The sequence below is a fragment of the Hyla sarda genome, chromosome 7, assembly GCF_029499605.1.
Source record: "Hyla sarda isolate aHylSar1 chromosome 7, aHylSar1.hap1, whole genome shotgun sequence".
NCBI classification, from domain to species: Eukaryota; Metazoa; Chordata; class Amphibia; order Anura; family Hylidae; genus Hyla; species Hyla sarda.
Window position 1 is genome coordinate 200,475,867 of NC_079195.1, and position 14,314 is coordinate 200,490,180.

General features: G+C 42.8%; 1 protein-coding gene across 3 annotated transcripts in view; it reads left to right on the top strand.

The window, feature by feature from the left end:
* LOC130283031 (dynein light chain Tctex-type protein 2B-like) overlaps window positions 1–9,847 on the top strand; it is a 64,853-nt gene extending 55,006 nt beyond the window's left edge. For all 3 annotated transcript variants that reach the window (XM_056532164.1, XM_056532161.1, XM_056532162.1), the window contains exons 3-5: window positions 479–628; window positions 2,732–2,806; window positions 8,214–9,847. In XM_056532164.1, coding sequence (XP_056388139.1) covers window positions 479–628; window positions 2,732–2,806; window positions 8,214–8,561 — 573 coding nt within the window. In that variant the 3' untranslated portion in view covers window positions 8,562–9,847. The remainder of the gene's footprint in view (window positions 1–478; window positions 629–2,731; window positions 2,807–8,213) is intronic.
* Window positions 9,848–14,314: the final 4,467 nt, after the last annotated feature.

Sequence of the window (14,314 nt, forward strand, 5' to 3'; positions counted from 1 at the left end):
GAGCACAGAGGAATGATAGTCCCGCCCTCACTTCCTGCACTTTGTGCCAGTCTGTGCTTCAGCTGGGACAAAGATGATGCTGCAGACGGACAGGATTATGTTCTGAATGGTGTGGGGACACCTAGTGGTCTTTTTTTTTTTTTTTAAAGCCAATATTTCTATAAAAAGGAGATACATTTTTAGTCAAGTATATTAGAAAGGTTCATGTTTTGCCAAGATGTACAACAGTGGTCTTCAAACTGTGGTCCTACAGATGTTACAAAACTACAATTCCCAGCATGCCCGGACAGCCGTTGGCTGTCCGGGCATGCTGGGAGTTGTAGTTTTGCAACATCTGGAGGGCCACAGTTTGAAGACCGCTGATGTACAACATATAAAAGGCTTTTGAATCTGACCGTGCACATTTAAATTGTATTTGCCATCAGAATGACTTGGTGCTATTACAATGAATGATTCATCAATCCTTTTCCCACTTAAGCCTGCAGCTGCCCAGAGCTCCAGGGGGGCCTCAAATGTGAAACCTTTGCCAAGTGAAGGATCTTCGAAACCTACGGACACAAAAAAACCTACACAATCCATCAGCCTGTCAGGTCTCCTGGCAGCTCAACGGATGACACTGCGACTAAAGGTGAAACAGTCAGCACTATAACGTATGCAAGGAAAGCAAATATTTCATTGTGCATCACTCATCTTGTATAGTAAGATAAGGATTTCAGAAGTGTTACCAGGTAAAAGATGGAAGCCTGCACCACCTTCACTCTTTTTTCCTGCAATATTATAAAACAAACGGACTCAGTCTTCACAGACACGAAAAGTCAGATGCGACGTGGATGTGTTTGATCAACGCGTTTCGGGCCTACTTGTCCTGGATCAGATCATTGGGCCTAATAAATCCTGTTATAAATAAATGGGGTCAGTCATTCGAAGGATTCAGGACTATTTGCTTATAAGGGTGGGTTCACACATAACCACACAGCCAATTACTGCAAAACCGTGTGAGTTTTACAGCATTGTGTGGCAATCCTACGGTGCAGTTCTTTCCAGGGCTTTGGAGTCGGTAGATAAATGTTCCGACTCCAACGTCACAGTTTTTTGTACTTCCGACTCCCCAACTCCTCTGTATTAATATGCGAATGTATTTATAAACACTTACAGTTGTATCCAAGAAGCTGTTCCACCAAGTTCTTCTAAGCTCTTCTAGCAGAGAGAGGAAGTTGGGCAGAAGCTGCTGCCTTCTCCTTTTTGTGTGCTGATCTGCTGCTGAAGATAGGGCAGTGGGAGGATCCAGGAAGGGGCATTTATTATAAAACATGATTTCCCTAGTAGAATCCCATAGTCATGTTTAAAGTTTAAGCTAACAATCGGAGTTTACAAGTTTTTATAGCCTTAGCTGAATGGCAGCAGTTTTTCTAATGGTTTACAGCTTCAGTCTTGATCTATTGTCTCTAGTCCTGCAAAAAACATATTTACTTAATCCCTTATCAGTGAGAGGCTAGGTTACCCTTGGGTTCCCTGTAACAGCAGAACACAACACTATGGAAAGTATAAGTATTGCCACTCCTAATTGTGAGTTGCGTGCCATATAGTGAAGCACATGAAAAGCTTGTTTCTTCACGGTCACTTAACGTGTTCGTTTTGCGGTTACGTGAGGCACTGCATGCATTGGTCTTTATTCTTACAGTAGAGAAGCCATTAATTATACACTTTTTGTGAATTGGGACATTTAAACTTGCTTTTTTTTTTTATTCCAATCTAAATTTAGTAGGAGTCGGAGTCGGTGCATTGTTTGCCGACTCCGACTTCAGGTACCCAAAATTTCGTCCGACTCTGACTCCTCGACTCCGACTCCACAGCCCTGGTTCTTACACGTGAAATGCTTATCTCAACATGTATCATCCATTATGACTGTTTGGCCAATAACAGCATCACAAAACGGTGTCAATCCGTGGTAAAACATAGTACCATGTGGTGCGGCACACTACTACTACTAGATGTGAACCCAAACTTACAGTTCAGAGCTACGTTCACGATTCTGCAGGCTTCAGAGCTGAAATCTTCCTTCTTTTTTTGGCCGGCTCTCTGGGCAGATTTACTAATCCTGTATAATATTTAGACAATATAAACTTCGACCAGGGCAGCCTGTAGTTGTGTAATATTTACACACCCATAGACATGAATGGAGGGGGCGTGGCGTGACGTCACGTCCCCAGTCCCGGAGGTTTCCGAAAGAAATGCAGTCCCCGCATAGAATGCGGGTGCTGCAGGGAGATAGCGGAGGGTCCCTGCAGCGGGCCCCCCGCGATCAGACAACTTATCCCCTATCCTTTGGATAGGGGATAAACTGTTTTTGCCCGGAATACCCCTTTAATCAGGCAAAGTAAAAACTAACACTACAATTTAGGCTCTTGGTTAAGTTACAAACGAGATGTCTAGCACCAAGCTTGCTGAGAGTTTTTAATATAAAAAAAAACAGCAGAATAATAAATACAGCTCTGAAGTACATAACAAAGGAGATCAATCAATACCCGTGAACATTCATGGTTTTGTTTCCTGTTTTTTTTTTTTTTCTTTTTATTGATTAAAAAACATCAATCAAAAAGCAGGATTTGAAAACCTGGAATACTGCGCATGACGGGGGATTTCTTCCACATGTGATCTAATTTCCATGTTTTCTTTCTGTTGTGAGAGTCATATGCACCACATTTTTGTGAAATATTTTTCATATTTTCAGAATCAGGCAGCTTTACGGAGAAAGGCCAGAGCCCGCACGCCGAACCGCAAACCCATCAACATCATCAATGAACAGGTAAGGCCTTATACCTAAGTGACCCTTCTTTATACTTTAGTTTAGTTTACTTTATGATCTATAGTAGTCATAATAAAGAGCAAAATTTTATATCCAGCGCTCCAGATGAAATTCCATAAAATTCATGGTAATGCAGAAGTCATAACACACTCATAGCTTGACGCGTTTCGGGAGTAACCCCACAGTGAGCTTATGATTAAGGGGTGACTCCCAAAACGCGTCAAGCTTCAAATTGTGTTGTGAATTCTGTATTACCATGCTTTTATTGGATCTACAATAAAGTACAATAACATAAAATACTTTTATGGGATTTCTTCAGGTGCTGGGTATTTTCTTGGATTTTGCATGTTTGATTCACTGCATCTGCGATTGGTCCAGTAGCTGCCATGTTTGGTCATTTTTCCATTGAAATCCATGGGTGTTACAGATACTAACAACAACAGCTTATACAGCTAACGCAAAGAGGCAGAAGCACTCAGCTGAGTATCAAGCCTGCGAGTGTGGTGAGGGTGTGATGAGGGCAGATGCTATTACCCGAGGGGCAGATCGCATTAACTTCTTGTATTCGTGACGCCAGGGCGTGGTTCAACCTCTGCACCACCCGAAGGAATGACTGCTGGATCCTGGGCTAGGCACGGGGCAAATAATGACTCCAACGCCAAGTTACGGAACAACGGCAGCTTTACTGAGGTAGACAGGTGTAATAGTCTTGACAGCTCAGTTAGGCCCAAGAAGGGACTTATAGTGGATTTGGACAATTTGCTGCAGACTCGCGCTGACTAGATGCAGACTGATCTTGACTAACTTGACTAGACTTTGTGTTATGTTTTACATTTAGCTTGAGCCTCCCCCCTTTTTCTTTTTGCCTAACTTGAGTAGACTGACTTAACCCCATATGTAACTTACCAGGTTTTGACGTTCATCTGTGGGGCACGGGATTAGTGGAAGCGTGGCAGGCCTTGGGCCTCCTCAGGACACCAGACACTCTTTCTCGGGACTTGACTTCACTGTAGCTCAGCTTATCTTAGACTGACTAGCTAGCACCTCCCATGGTTTATATGGGGGAGACTCTGGAGGGGTCCCATAGGTCACCCTATTTGTCACGTGATCACTGGTACCTTCCTTGGTTACAATACTTAGTAACAGTATTTAAAGGCACATTACAGTATAAAGACATTATAATAGATAACACAAGGTATAATTAACCATTTACATTACATAGATTAAAGAGGGACTCAAGGGACACTGAAATAGAGTCCGCCTGACAGGACAGCAAGGGTACAGGGGTGTAACTCCTGTACTGGGCCACCACAAGAGCGTGTGGTGTACGGCTCATGGTGAATAGAAATAAAGGGTCACAGCACTTAGCTAAGTGTTTCTGCCTCTTCATGTTAGAGGTCATTGGGGGTCTTAGCACCTGGGACCCTCCAACCAAAATGTCAATAACATTTCAACTAAGGCTGGGTTCACACCACGTTTTTGCAATACAGTTCCCATATACGTTTTCAATTTGAAAACTGTATGGCACCGTATTGAAAACCGTACGCATTGACTCTCTTGAAAACCATATGCCAAATGATGCATCCGGTTGTATCCGTTTTTTCATCTTGTATGGTTTTGACCGTTTTTTTACCGTACCCAAAACCGTAGCCTACCACGTTTTTTGGTCCAGGTGAAAAACCGTATTGAAACTGTATACGTTATTTTTAACATGGGAATCAATAGGAACCGTAGAGAACCGTATGTGCGTACGGTTCCATCCGGTTTGCACCATATGGTTTTTGACTTTGCACATGCGCAGTGCACGCTGACAGTTCTTTTCTTGGAATTCCAGTCAAAAAAGTGAAACTTTATTCATAATGGAGTGAAAAGTTAAAAACGTATAAGTTTTTTTTTCTTAAAAAACTGATGCAACCGGACAACATTTTTCAAACCGTTTACGGGTTCAAATTTGTACAAACATTTTGATACAGTTTAGTCCGGTTTTGAGGAATCCGTTTTTCATCAAAAACCTGATACAGGAACTGTATTGCAAAAACGTGGCATGAACCCAGCCTAACATGTCACTGTGACATAGACATTTGCAAAAAGAATAGGTATTCTTAGTCATTTAGAAAAACTTCACACATGTCACAGAGACATGTTTAAAGTTTTAATCAGTCAGGGTCTGAGTGTTCATTAGAAATAGAGGCAAGAGGATTACAGTTGTGCACTTTACGCTCTGGCTCTCTGTGACCTACATCCATTATAAATGTATTTAGTCCATCTAGTGCAACAGTAGATCGCAGTTAGTCAGGCAGGACAGGATATGAGGTCGAGATATGAGGACGGGACATGAGGACGGGATATGAGGTCGAGATAAGGGGAAGGGATATGGGGACGGGCTATGATGACGGGATAGGAGGACGGGACATGAGGTCGGGATATGATAATGGGATATGAGGAGGGGACATGAGGTCAGGATATGATAATGGGATATGAGGAGGGGACATGAGGTCAGGATATGATAATGGGATATGAGGAGGGGACATGAGGTCAGGATATGAGGACGGGACATGAGGTCAGGATATGATAATAGGATATGAGGACGGGATATGAGGTCGAGATATGGGGAAGGGATATGGGGACGGGATAGGAGGACGGGACATGAGGTCCGGATATGATAATGGGATATGAGGAGGGGACATGAGGATGGGATATGAGGACAGGATATGAGGTCGAGATAGAAGGACAGGATAGGAGGTCGGGATATGACGACGGGATATGAGGTCGAGATAGGAGGTTGGGATATGAGGTCGAGATATGAGGTCGAGATAGAAGGACAGGATAGGAGGTCGGGATATGACGACGGGATATGAGGTTGAGATATGAGGATGGGATATGGGGACGGGATATGGGGACGGGATATGACAACAATATATGAGGACAGGAACTCAGCTAATGTGTGTATATATCCCGTCTCGACCTCAAAGTGCACAGCAGCATTTTTAATGATTGGTGGGGGTCTCAGCACTGAGATCCCATCCGATCAAAGCTTTTAAAGAGCAAAGGTCATGAACTTGGGGCTATATAACATACACACAACCTTTGCACTTACTGTGTGCAGATTGTGTCTACAGTAGTGTTTTTATTTTAGTTCTCTCAGCTTTTATCACCCCAAAAAACGTTTTTGATAGCAGCCGCACACAGTCTGAAAGGTGTGGCACAAGGTTTGTAATGCCCCCCCGCCGACACACCTATCCCCTGTATGTCATCGCTGGGACCGCTGTGGGATTGACACACAGGTCCCAGCGCATGTGCATCTTAGCTTATACTCCATGCACGCCGCAGTGTGTTATCCTAGCAAGCACTGGCTTCTGCCACCTGCCAGCACTGCGCAGTGCTAGAGGCAGAGAGCACGCTGCGCAGGCGCACTGAGGAAGTGGACAGGCCGCCTGCCTCCTCAGTGCGCCTGCGCAGTGCTAGAGGCAGAGAGCGTGCTCTCTGCCTCTAGCACTGCGCAGGCGCACTGAGGAGGCAGGTGGCGGGAGCGAGTGCTTGCCAGAATAACACGCTACGGCGCGCAAGGGGTATAAGCTAAGATGTGCATGCGCTGGGACCTGTGTGTCAATCACACAACGGTCCCAGCACTGACGTATAGTGGGATAGGCGTGTCGGCGGCGGGGCATAGTGAACCTTGCGCCACACCTATCTGACTGTGTGCGGCTGCTATCAAAAACTTTTTTTGGGGTGATCAAAGCAGAGAGAACTAAGGTAAAAACACTACTGTAGACACAATCTGCACACAGTATAAAGGCTTTGTGTAGGTTATATAGCCCCAAGTTCATGACCATTGCGCTTTAACATTTCACTGTGACAATTAATTTTTTTTTTTCCAAATTACAGGGACACTTTAAGTTTGTACACTGATAAGTTCTTTACAACAGTCCCACAGAGAACTACAAAGCACCAACTTATCTGTCAAGTTCACATGGCAAACAAGGAGATGTAGCTATTTTCTTCCATCTGCCGCTGAACCTTTCACTCTTTCTTTGTACATTGCAGCGTAACAAATAATGGTCAGCCACATTCCGTAAAGCAAGGAGTGCCCGCTGTTTGTCATGTATACAAATGAGGAGTTAGATGGCATTAGGGGTAAAGTGTGTTTGCACTTACAGTACACAGAACACTTGTGTATACAGTAGCAGCCTCTTCCTTATACACAGCACAAACACATAAAAGGCTGTAGAAGAAAGCGGTTTCAAAACTGCAACATAATAGCGATGCAAGATACAGGATCGCTAAGTAACATCACGGTGTTTCCTTCACTAGGCCTGATAACATGATACAGATCGATTACTATGTGTAATAAAGTTATTGTCCTATTTATTGTACCCAAGAACTGTTCTTTATAAGTGGTACACTGGACTTAAAGAGTAGCTCCCACCATCCTTTGTTTTTGTTTTTTCTGTCCCCGCCTATTGCCCATCTCCCCCTAACCCCCTACCTGCTTTAAAAAAAAATGTTTTACTATAGAAAAAATGCCTTTTTGTCTGCCTGGTAGTGTGCTCAGCAGGCAGACGTCACTGATGTCTGCTGGGGGGGCCCACTTCCGCCCTTAGTTCATCTACACAGGGTGCCTCCAGCTGTTTCAACCCCCCTCCCCCCGCCGGTGCCGAAAACAATACATTTGCTATGGCCACTGCGCTAACAACTACCCCCCCCTTTCTCCCTCCCCGATCCAAACATACCCAAGTGCTGCGTCCAGCAGCAGCGCCGCGTATATTCCGGGAGGCGGGTGAGGCCAGGGAGCCAATTCGCTCTCAGAGCTCGCTTCTGCCTGGGGGCGAGTGCAGGCTGAATGAATAAGGACTGATGCCCGGCCGGCATGGGTCCGAATTCATGTGTGACGTCACGCCAGCCTGCAGCCGGCCACTAGGAGGGAGACCCCTAGTGGCCGGTTTTCAAATGTAAAATAAACTAGTTTAATTTAAAAAAAAAAAAAAAATGGATCTACCGTATATTAGAGATATGTTGTAGTACATGAGTACTACAACATATCAAAAAAATTTTTGGTGACAGTGCCCATTTAAAGGGGTGCTCAAAAATGTTAATAAAAATAAAAATTGCAGCTGAATATGAAATATTATCCTACTGAATGTAAGTTATTAGGATGTATGGAAAAGAACGAAAGAAGTATGACTGTAGGATCAGACTACACAGAATTTGTAAAGACATATATATATATATATATATATACACAAAATGTTAAGAATTTTTTTTTCAATAAAGACTATTTTCAAATGTGCTACTTTTTTATGTTTAATGCATTAAAGCAGTACTTGTCTGCACAGCTGCCTCTTTCCTTTAAACATTTTCCATGAAATGAAAGACATCCACATGACCTTTTAATGCTCTTTCTATTTAGGTTCCTGCTGGTTCTGCAAATCCCGCACAAAGGTTCCCATATTCCATAGCAAAAGAACTCATCCAGGATTTTTTGACGGCAAAGCTAAGAAATGTGACATATGACCCAAGTACATCCGCCGACCTCACCAAGAATCTGTGTGAAGACATCAAGAAAATTGTCCGCAGAGTCACCCCGGCTAGATACAAGCTTATCTGCAACACAGCCATAGGGAGCAAGAACCAGGAGGACATTCTGGTGACCAGTCAATGTCTGTGGGACTCCTACTCCGATAACATCACCTCCTGTAGCTTTCAGAACTCTACCATGTTTTGTGTTGTGACGGTGTACGCAGTTTATTTTGAGTGAACACGTGACGGACTGTATTTCAACAACAACTGTCTTTCCCAACAACAAGATATATATATATACTAGCTGAGTACCCGGCGTTGCCCGGTTTTTCCTTCCTAATCCTTGTTGAGGAGGAAAATCAACAGAGGAGGAAGCTTTTGTCCTCATATCCCATCCTCATATATTGTTGTCATATCCCAACCCCATATCCCGTCCTCCTATCCCGTCCTCATATCTCATCCTCATATCCTGACCTCATATCCCGTCCTCCTATCCCGTCCTCATATCCTGACCTCATATCCCGTCCTCCTATCCCAACCTCATATCTCAACCTCATATCCCAACCTCCTATCCCGACCTCCTATCTCAACCTTATATCCCGTCCTCATATCCCAACCTCCTATCCCGTCCTGCTATCTCAACCTCATATCCTGTCCTCATATCCCGACCTCAAATCCTGTCCCCATATCCCGTCCTCATATCTCATCCTCATATCCTGACCTCATATCCCGTCCTCCTATCCCAACCTATCATCCCGTCCTCATATCCCAACCTCCTATCCCGTCCTGCTATCTCGACCTCATATCCTGTCCTCATATCCCGTCCTCCTATCCCAACCTATCATCCCGTCCTCATATCCCAACCTCCTATCCCGTCCTGCTATCTCGACCTCATATCCTGTCCTCATATCCCGACCTCATGTCCCATCCTTATATCCCGTTATCATATCACGACCTCATATCCCGTCCTCATATCTCGACCTCATGTCCCGTCCTCCTATCCCGTCCTCATAGCCCGTCCTCATATCTCCACCTCATATCCCGTCCCCATATCTCAACCTCATATCCTGTCCTCCTATCCCGTCCTCATAGCCTGTCCCTATATCTCGACCTCATATCCCGTCCTCATATCCCAACCTCATATCCCATCTTCATATCCAGTCCTCAGGTGGGACTGATTTGTGATGAAGCTATACTATATTTTAAGTGGACATATAAGTAACATGTGAAGTATTATCGAAATATCTCCAGCCGTTTGGAAGTTATGCAGTAACATGTATTTCCCATAGACTTGCATGGGACTTTAAACAAAAACCCCGCCCCTGGCAAATGGGGGTGGGTAAAGGTTAAATTACCTATCCTATGTTTGTTGTTGACATATAAGTAACATATGTGCCAAGTTTCATGTTAATATCTTTAGCCGTTTGGACGTGATGCTGGAACATATACACACATACATACATACACACATACATACATATACACACACACATATACACACACACATACATACATATACATACATACACACATACACATATACATACATACACACACACACATTGAGTTTTATATATATATATATATATATATATATATATATATATATATATATATATATATATAAATGTCTCAGAAATTTCAGTCAGTAGTTTTGGGCCCAATTTGCATCTGAAAATATTCATATACAAAAAATCTTAATGCAAGTCAAGTTTCTATCTTGAGTCATTACAAGTTTGAGGAAAGTAGCAAATCAATAGTGAACTCTTCAGTGAGAAAACTATATTTTAGGTAATTTATATAAGGGGGCTTGATAATGGCGTCGAGAGGCCGCGGAAACGTTGCTCTCCTATTTTTGTACACTGGAATGATGGAATAAATACACAAGTTTTTTCTTCACCTGAAATTGTGTGCTGCTGTTTTCTGGATTTGTATAAGGACATATAAATATGTAGCAATATTTGTACAAAACATTTGACCTATCAGAAATTGTAAGCATGGATGAGAGGTCTTAAAGGGTACCTTTCATCAAAAAAACTTTTGATATATTATAGATTAATGTATGCAGAATAACTTTCCAATTGCATGTTATTAAAAAATACGCTTCTTTCTATTTAATGTTCAACTTTGAAAAATGACCACTAGGGGTCTCCCTACCAGTCCTTTTTTTTTTTAAAATAGATTTCAGACTCATGCAGGAGTCCTAAATCTCAAACTGCAGCCGGGACACAGACAAACTCAGCACTGCTCACTGCCAGGGAGCAGTGTTGAGCTTGTCTGTGTCTCGGCTGCAGTCTGAGATTTAGGACTCCAGCATGAGTCTGAAATCTATAAAAAAAGGACTGGTAGGGAGACCCCTAGTGGTCATTTTTTCAAAGTGGAAAATGAAATAGAAAGAAGCGTATTTTTTAATAACATGCTATTGGAAAGTTATTCTGCATACATTAATCTATAATATATCAAAAGTTTTTTTGATGAAAGGTACCCTTTAAAGGTGGGTTCACACAACATTTTAAATATACGGTCACCGGACCCTTTCCAGACCCGGCCCATATCTCATCTGAATGAGCTCCCTTGTGACGTCATGCCCCACCCCCTCAATGCAAGTCTATGGGAGGGGGCGTGATGCTGTCACGCCCCCTCCCATAGACTTGCATTGAGGGGGCGGGGTGTGACCACACAAGCCTCCAGCCCAGTGGCGGGACCCCGCGATCAGGCATCTTATCCCCTAGCCAAAAGATAAAATGTCTAGGGGCAGAGTACCACTTTAAAGGATTTGAGCAGAGAAAAACCGATGATGTGAACGAGGCTTTAGCTGTCAGATTTGTACACCATTGCCCCCCCCCCCCCAAATTTTTTTTTTTTTTTAAAACAATAATGAAAATCTGTCATAGAATGATTGATGACTCCCTTCCTAGACACTGTAGCACTTTACACTTGGATGAAGGGCAGCAGAGTGGATTGTTCTTTTTTAGTTTCTTGTATTTGTCTGGAAAGATTGGGGCAAATTTATTAATACTGTTAAAATGCATAATACATTTGGCGCACTCCCCTTTTACAATGCTATTTCTACCAAAATTCTGGTGCATTTTGCTTATTTGGTTTCCCCCATGAAAGATTAGGGTATTAGGGTATGTTCACACTACGGATTGTGAAAAGAATCTCCGCTTGCAGAATTCCGTCCGCCGCTGAAATTCCGCAGTGTGAACGGGTCTCGCGGAAACCCATTCACACTGATGTTTATGTTCTCAGCGCGGAATTCCGTTCGCAGAATTCCGCGGGGAATTACGTAGTGTGAACATACCCTTAAAGTACAAATAGAATTATAACTGCTCATGTACATGACTATGCGACAGCTTTGTGTGTAAAATGGATATTTAAAGGGGTACTCCGGTGAAAACCTTTTTTCTTTTAAATCAACTGGTGGCAGAAAGTTAAACATATTTGTAAATTACTTCTATTAAAAAATCTTAATCCTTCCTGTACTTATTAGCTGCTGAATACTACAGAGGGAATTCTTTTCTTTTTGGAATGCTCTCTGATGACATCACGAACAAAGTTCTCTCTGCGGACGTTATTATAATAATAATAACGCTTTATTTATTGTTGTCCTTAGTGGGATTTGAACCCAAGTCCCCAGCACTGCAAGGTAGCAGTGCTAACCACTGAGCCACCATGCTTCCCTTAGCATACATCTGCTATGCATGGTTGCTAAAATGGACAGAGATGTCAGCAGAGAGCACTGTGCTCGTGATGTCATCAGTGTTCCAAAAAGAAAGGAATTCCCTCTGTAGCATTCAGCAGCTATTAAGTACTGGAAGGGTTAAGAATTTTTAATAGAAGTAATTTACAAATATGTTTAACTTTCTGCCACCAGTTGATTTAAAAGGAAAAAGGTTTTCACCGGAGTACCCCTTTAAAGCTGAGGATCAAATCCCAATCAAAGCCTTTCACAGAGTCAACATAAATCTCATCCATTGAGCTGTGATACATAGTAGAACTATTAAAGAATCCCATCATTTTACCTGGTTCTTTCCTTAAAGGGGTATTCCGGGATTTATTTATTTGACTATGCTGCATGGGCAGTAAAGTTAGTGTAGTTCATAATATAGTGTCTGTACCTGTGCTTCATGTTGGTCTTGCAATTCTTCTGTGATTTTTGCCCCAAAGTTTTTTTTAACAGCATACAAAATGACTGTTGCCTCAGATTTTTCCCAGGTTGCAGTGTGGCCGAGACCTGACATCACTAGAGGGAGCCTGTCTGCTTCAATGGGTGGAGCGATTGCTGGGTGGGAGGTAGATCAATCTGCAACTAATTGTATTTTTAAACAGCTGGAGTCACCTTGGTTAAAAAACACTGGTCTATTGCATAAAAGGCAGCTCATGTGTGTTTTAATGGGCGGGGTGGCTGATGTGTGGGAGGGAAAAAAGTGACCTCACACTCACAACTATGAGACTTGTAGTTGAGGAAGGAAACTCCAAAAGAAAATAGCCAGTTCACAAAAAGCTAGCCATAGCATTATGGTAATCTCACAACATAGCCATTTAGCCCCAAAACAAGCGCAGATCCTTCCTAAGCATGTCCATTACTGTCTGCCAGGTACGTACTAAAATCACCTTATGGTGGAGAACCCCTTTAACCCATTAAGGGATGTTTTTTTTTTCCCATTTTTGCATTTTCGTTTTTTGCTCCTTGCCTTTAAAAACTCATAACTCTTTAAATTTTGCACCTAAAAATCCATATGAGGGCTTATTTTTTGCGCCACCAATTCTACTTTGTAATGACGTCAGTCATTTTGCCCAAAAATCTACGGTGAAACGGAAAAAAAAAATCATTGTGAGACAAAATTGAAAAAAAAAATGCTGTTTTGTAACTCTTGGGGGCTTCCGTTTCTACGTAGTACATTTTTCGGTAAAAATGACACCTTATCTTTATTCTGTAGGTCCATATGATTAAAATGATACCCTACTTATATAGGTTTGATTTTGTCGCACTTCTGGAAAAAAATCATAACTTCATGCAGGAAAATTAATACGTTTAAAATTGTCATCTTCTGACCCCTATAACTTTTTTATTTTTCTGCGTATGGGGCGGTATGAGGGCTCCTTTTTTGCGCCATGATCTGAAGTTTTTAGCGGTACCATTTTTGCATTGATAGGACTTATTGACTTTTTATTCATTTTTTCATGATATAAAAAGTGACCAAAAATGCACTATTTTGGACTTCGGAATTTTTTGGGGCGCACGCCATTGACCATGCAGTTTAATTAATGATATATCTTTATAATTCGGACATTTACGCACGCGGCGATACCATATATGTTTATTTTTATTTTCACTGTTTTTTTTTTTATGGGAAAGGGGGGGTGATTCAAACTTTTAATAGGGGAGCGGTTAAATGATCTTTATTCACTTGTTTTTGCGGTGTTATAGCTCCCATAGGGACCTATAACACTGCACACACTGATCTTTTACATGGATCACTGGTTTCTCATAGGAAACCAGTGATCGATGATTCTGCCACTTGACTGCTCATGCCTGGATCTCAGGCACTGAGCAGTCATTCGGCGATCGAACAGTGAGGAGGAAGGTAGGGACCCTCCCGCTGTCCTGTAAGCTGTTCGGGATGCCGCCATTTCACCGCGGCTATCCCGAACAGCTCCCTGAGCTAGCCAACATGCTTTCAATTTCACTTTTGGGTTAATAGCGCGTGGCACTGTGATCAAGGCCGTGCGCTATTAGCCACGGGTCCCGGACGTTGTTAGAGGCCGACCCCGACCCGCTATGACGCGGGGCCAAGCCGTTATAGATCGGGAGCGGACACATGACGTTCCAGTACGTCATGTGTCCTTAACCTCCTGAGCGGTAATCCCGAGCGTGACTCGGGGTTAATTTTCCCTGCCAGGATCGGTAACCCCGAGTCACGCTCGGGGTAGAATTACAGAGGTCCCGGCCGGGCTGCACGATATATCGCAAAAGCAATGCGATAT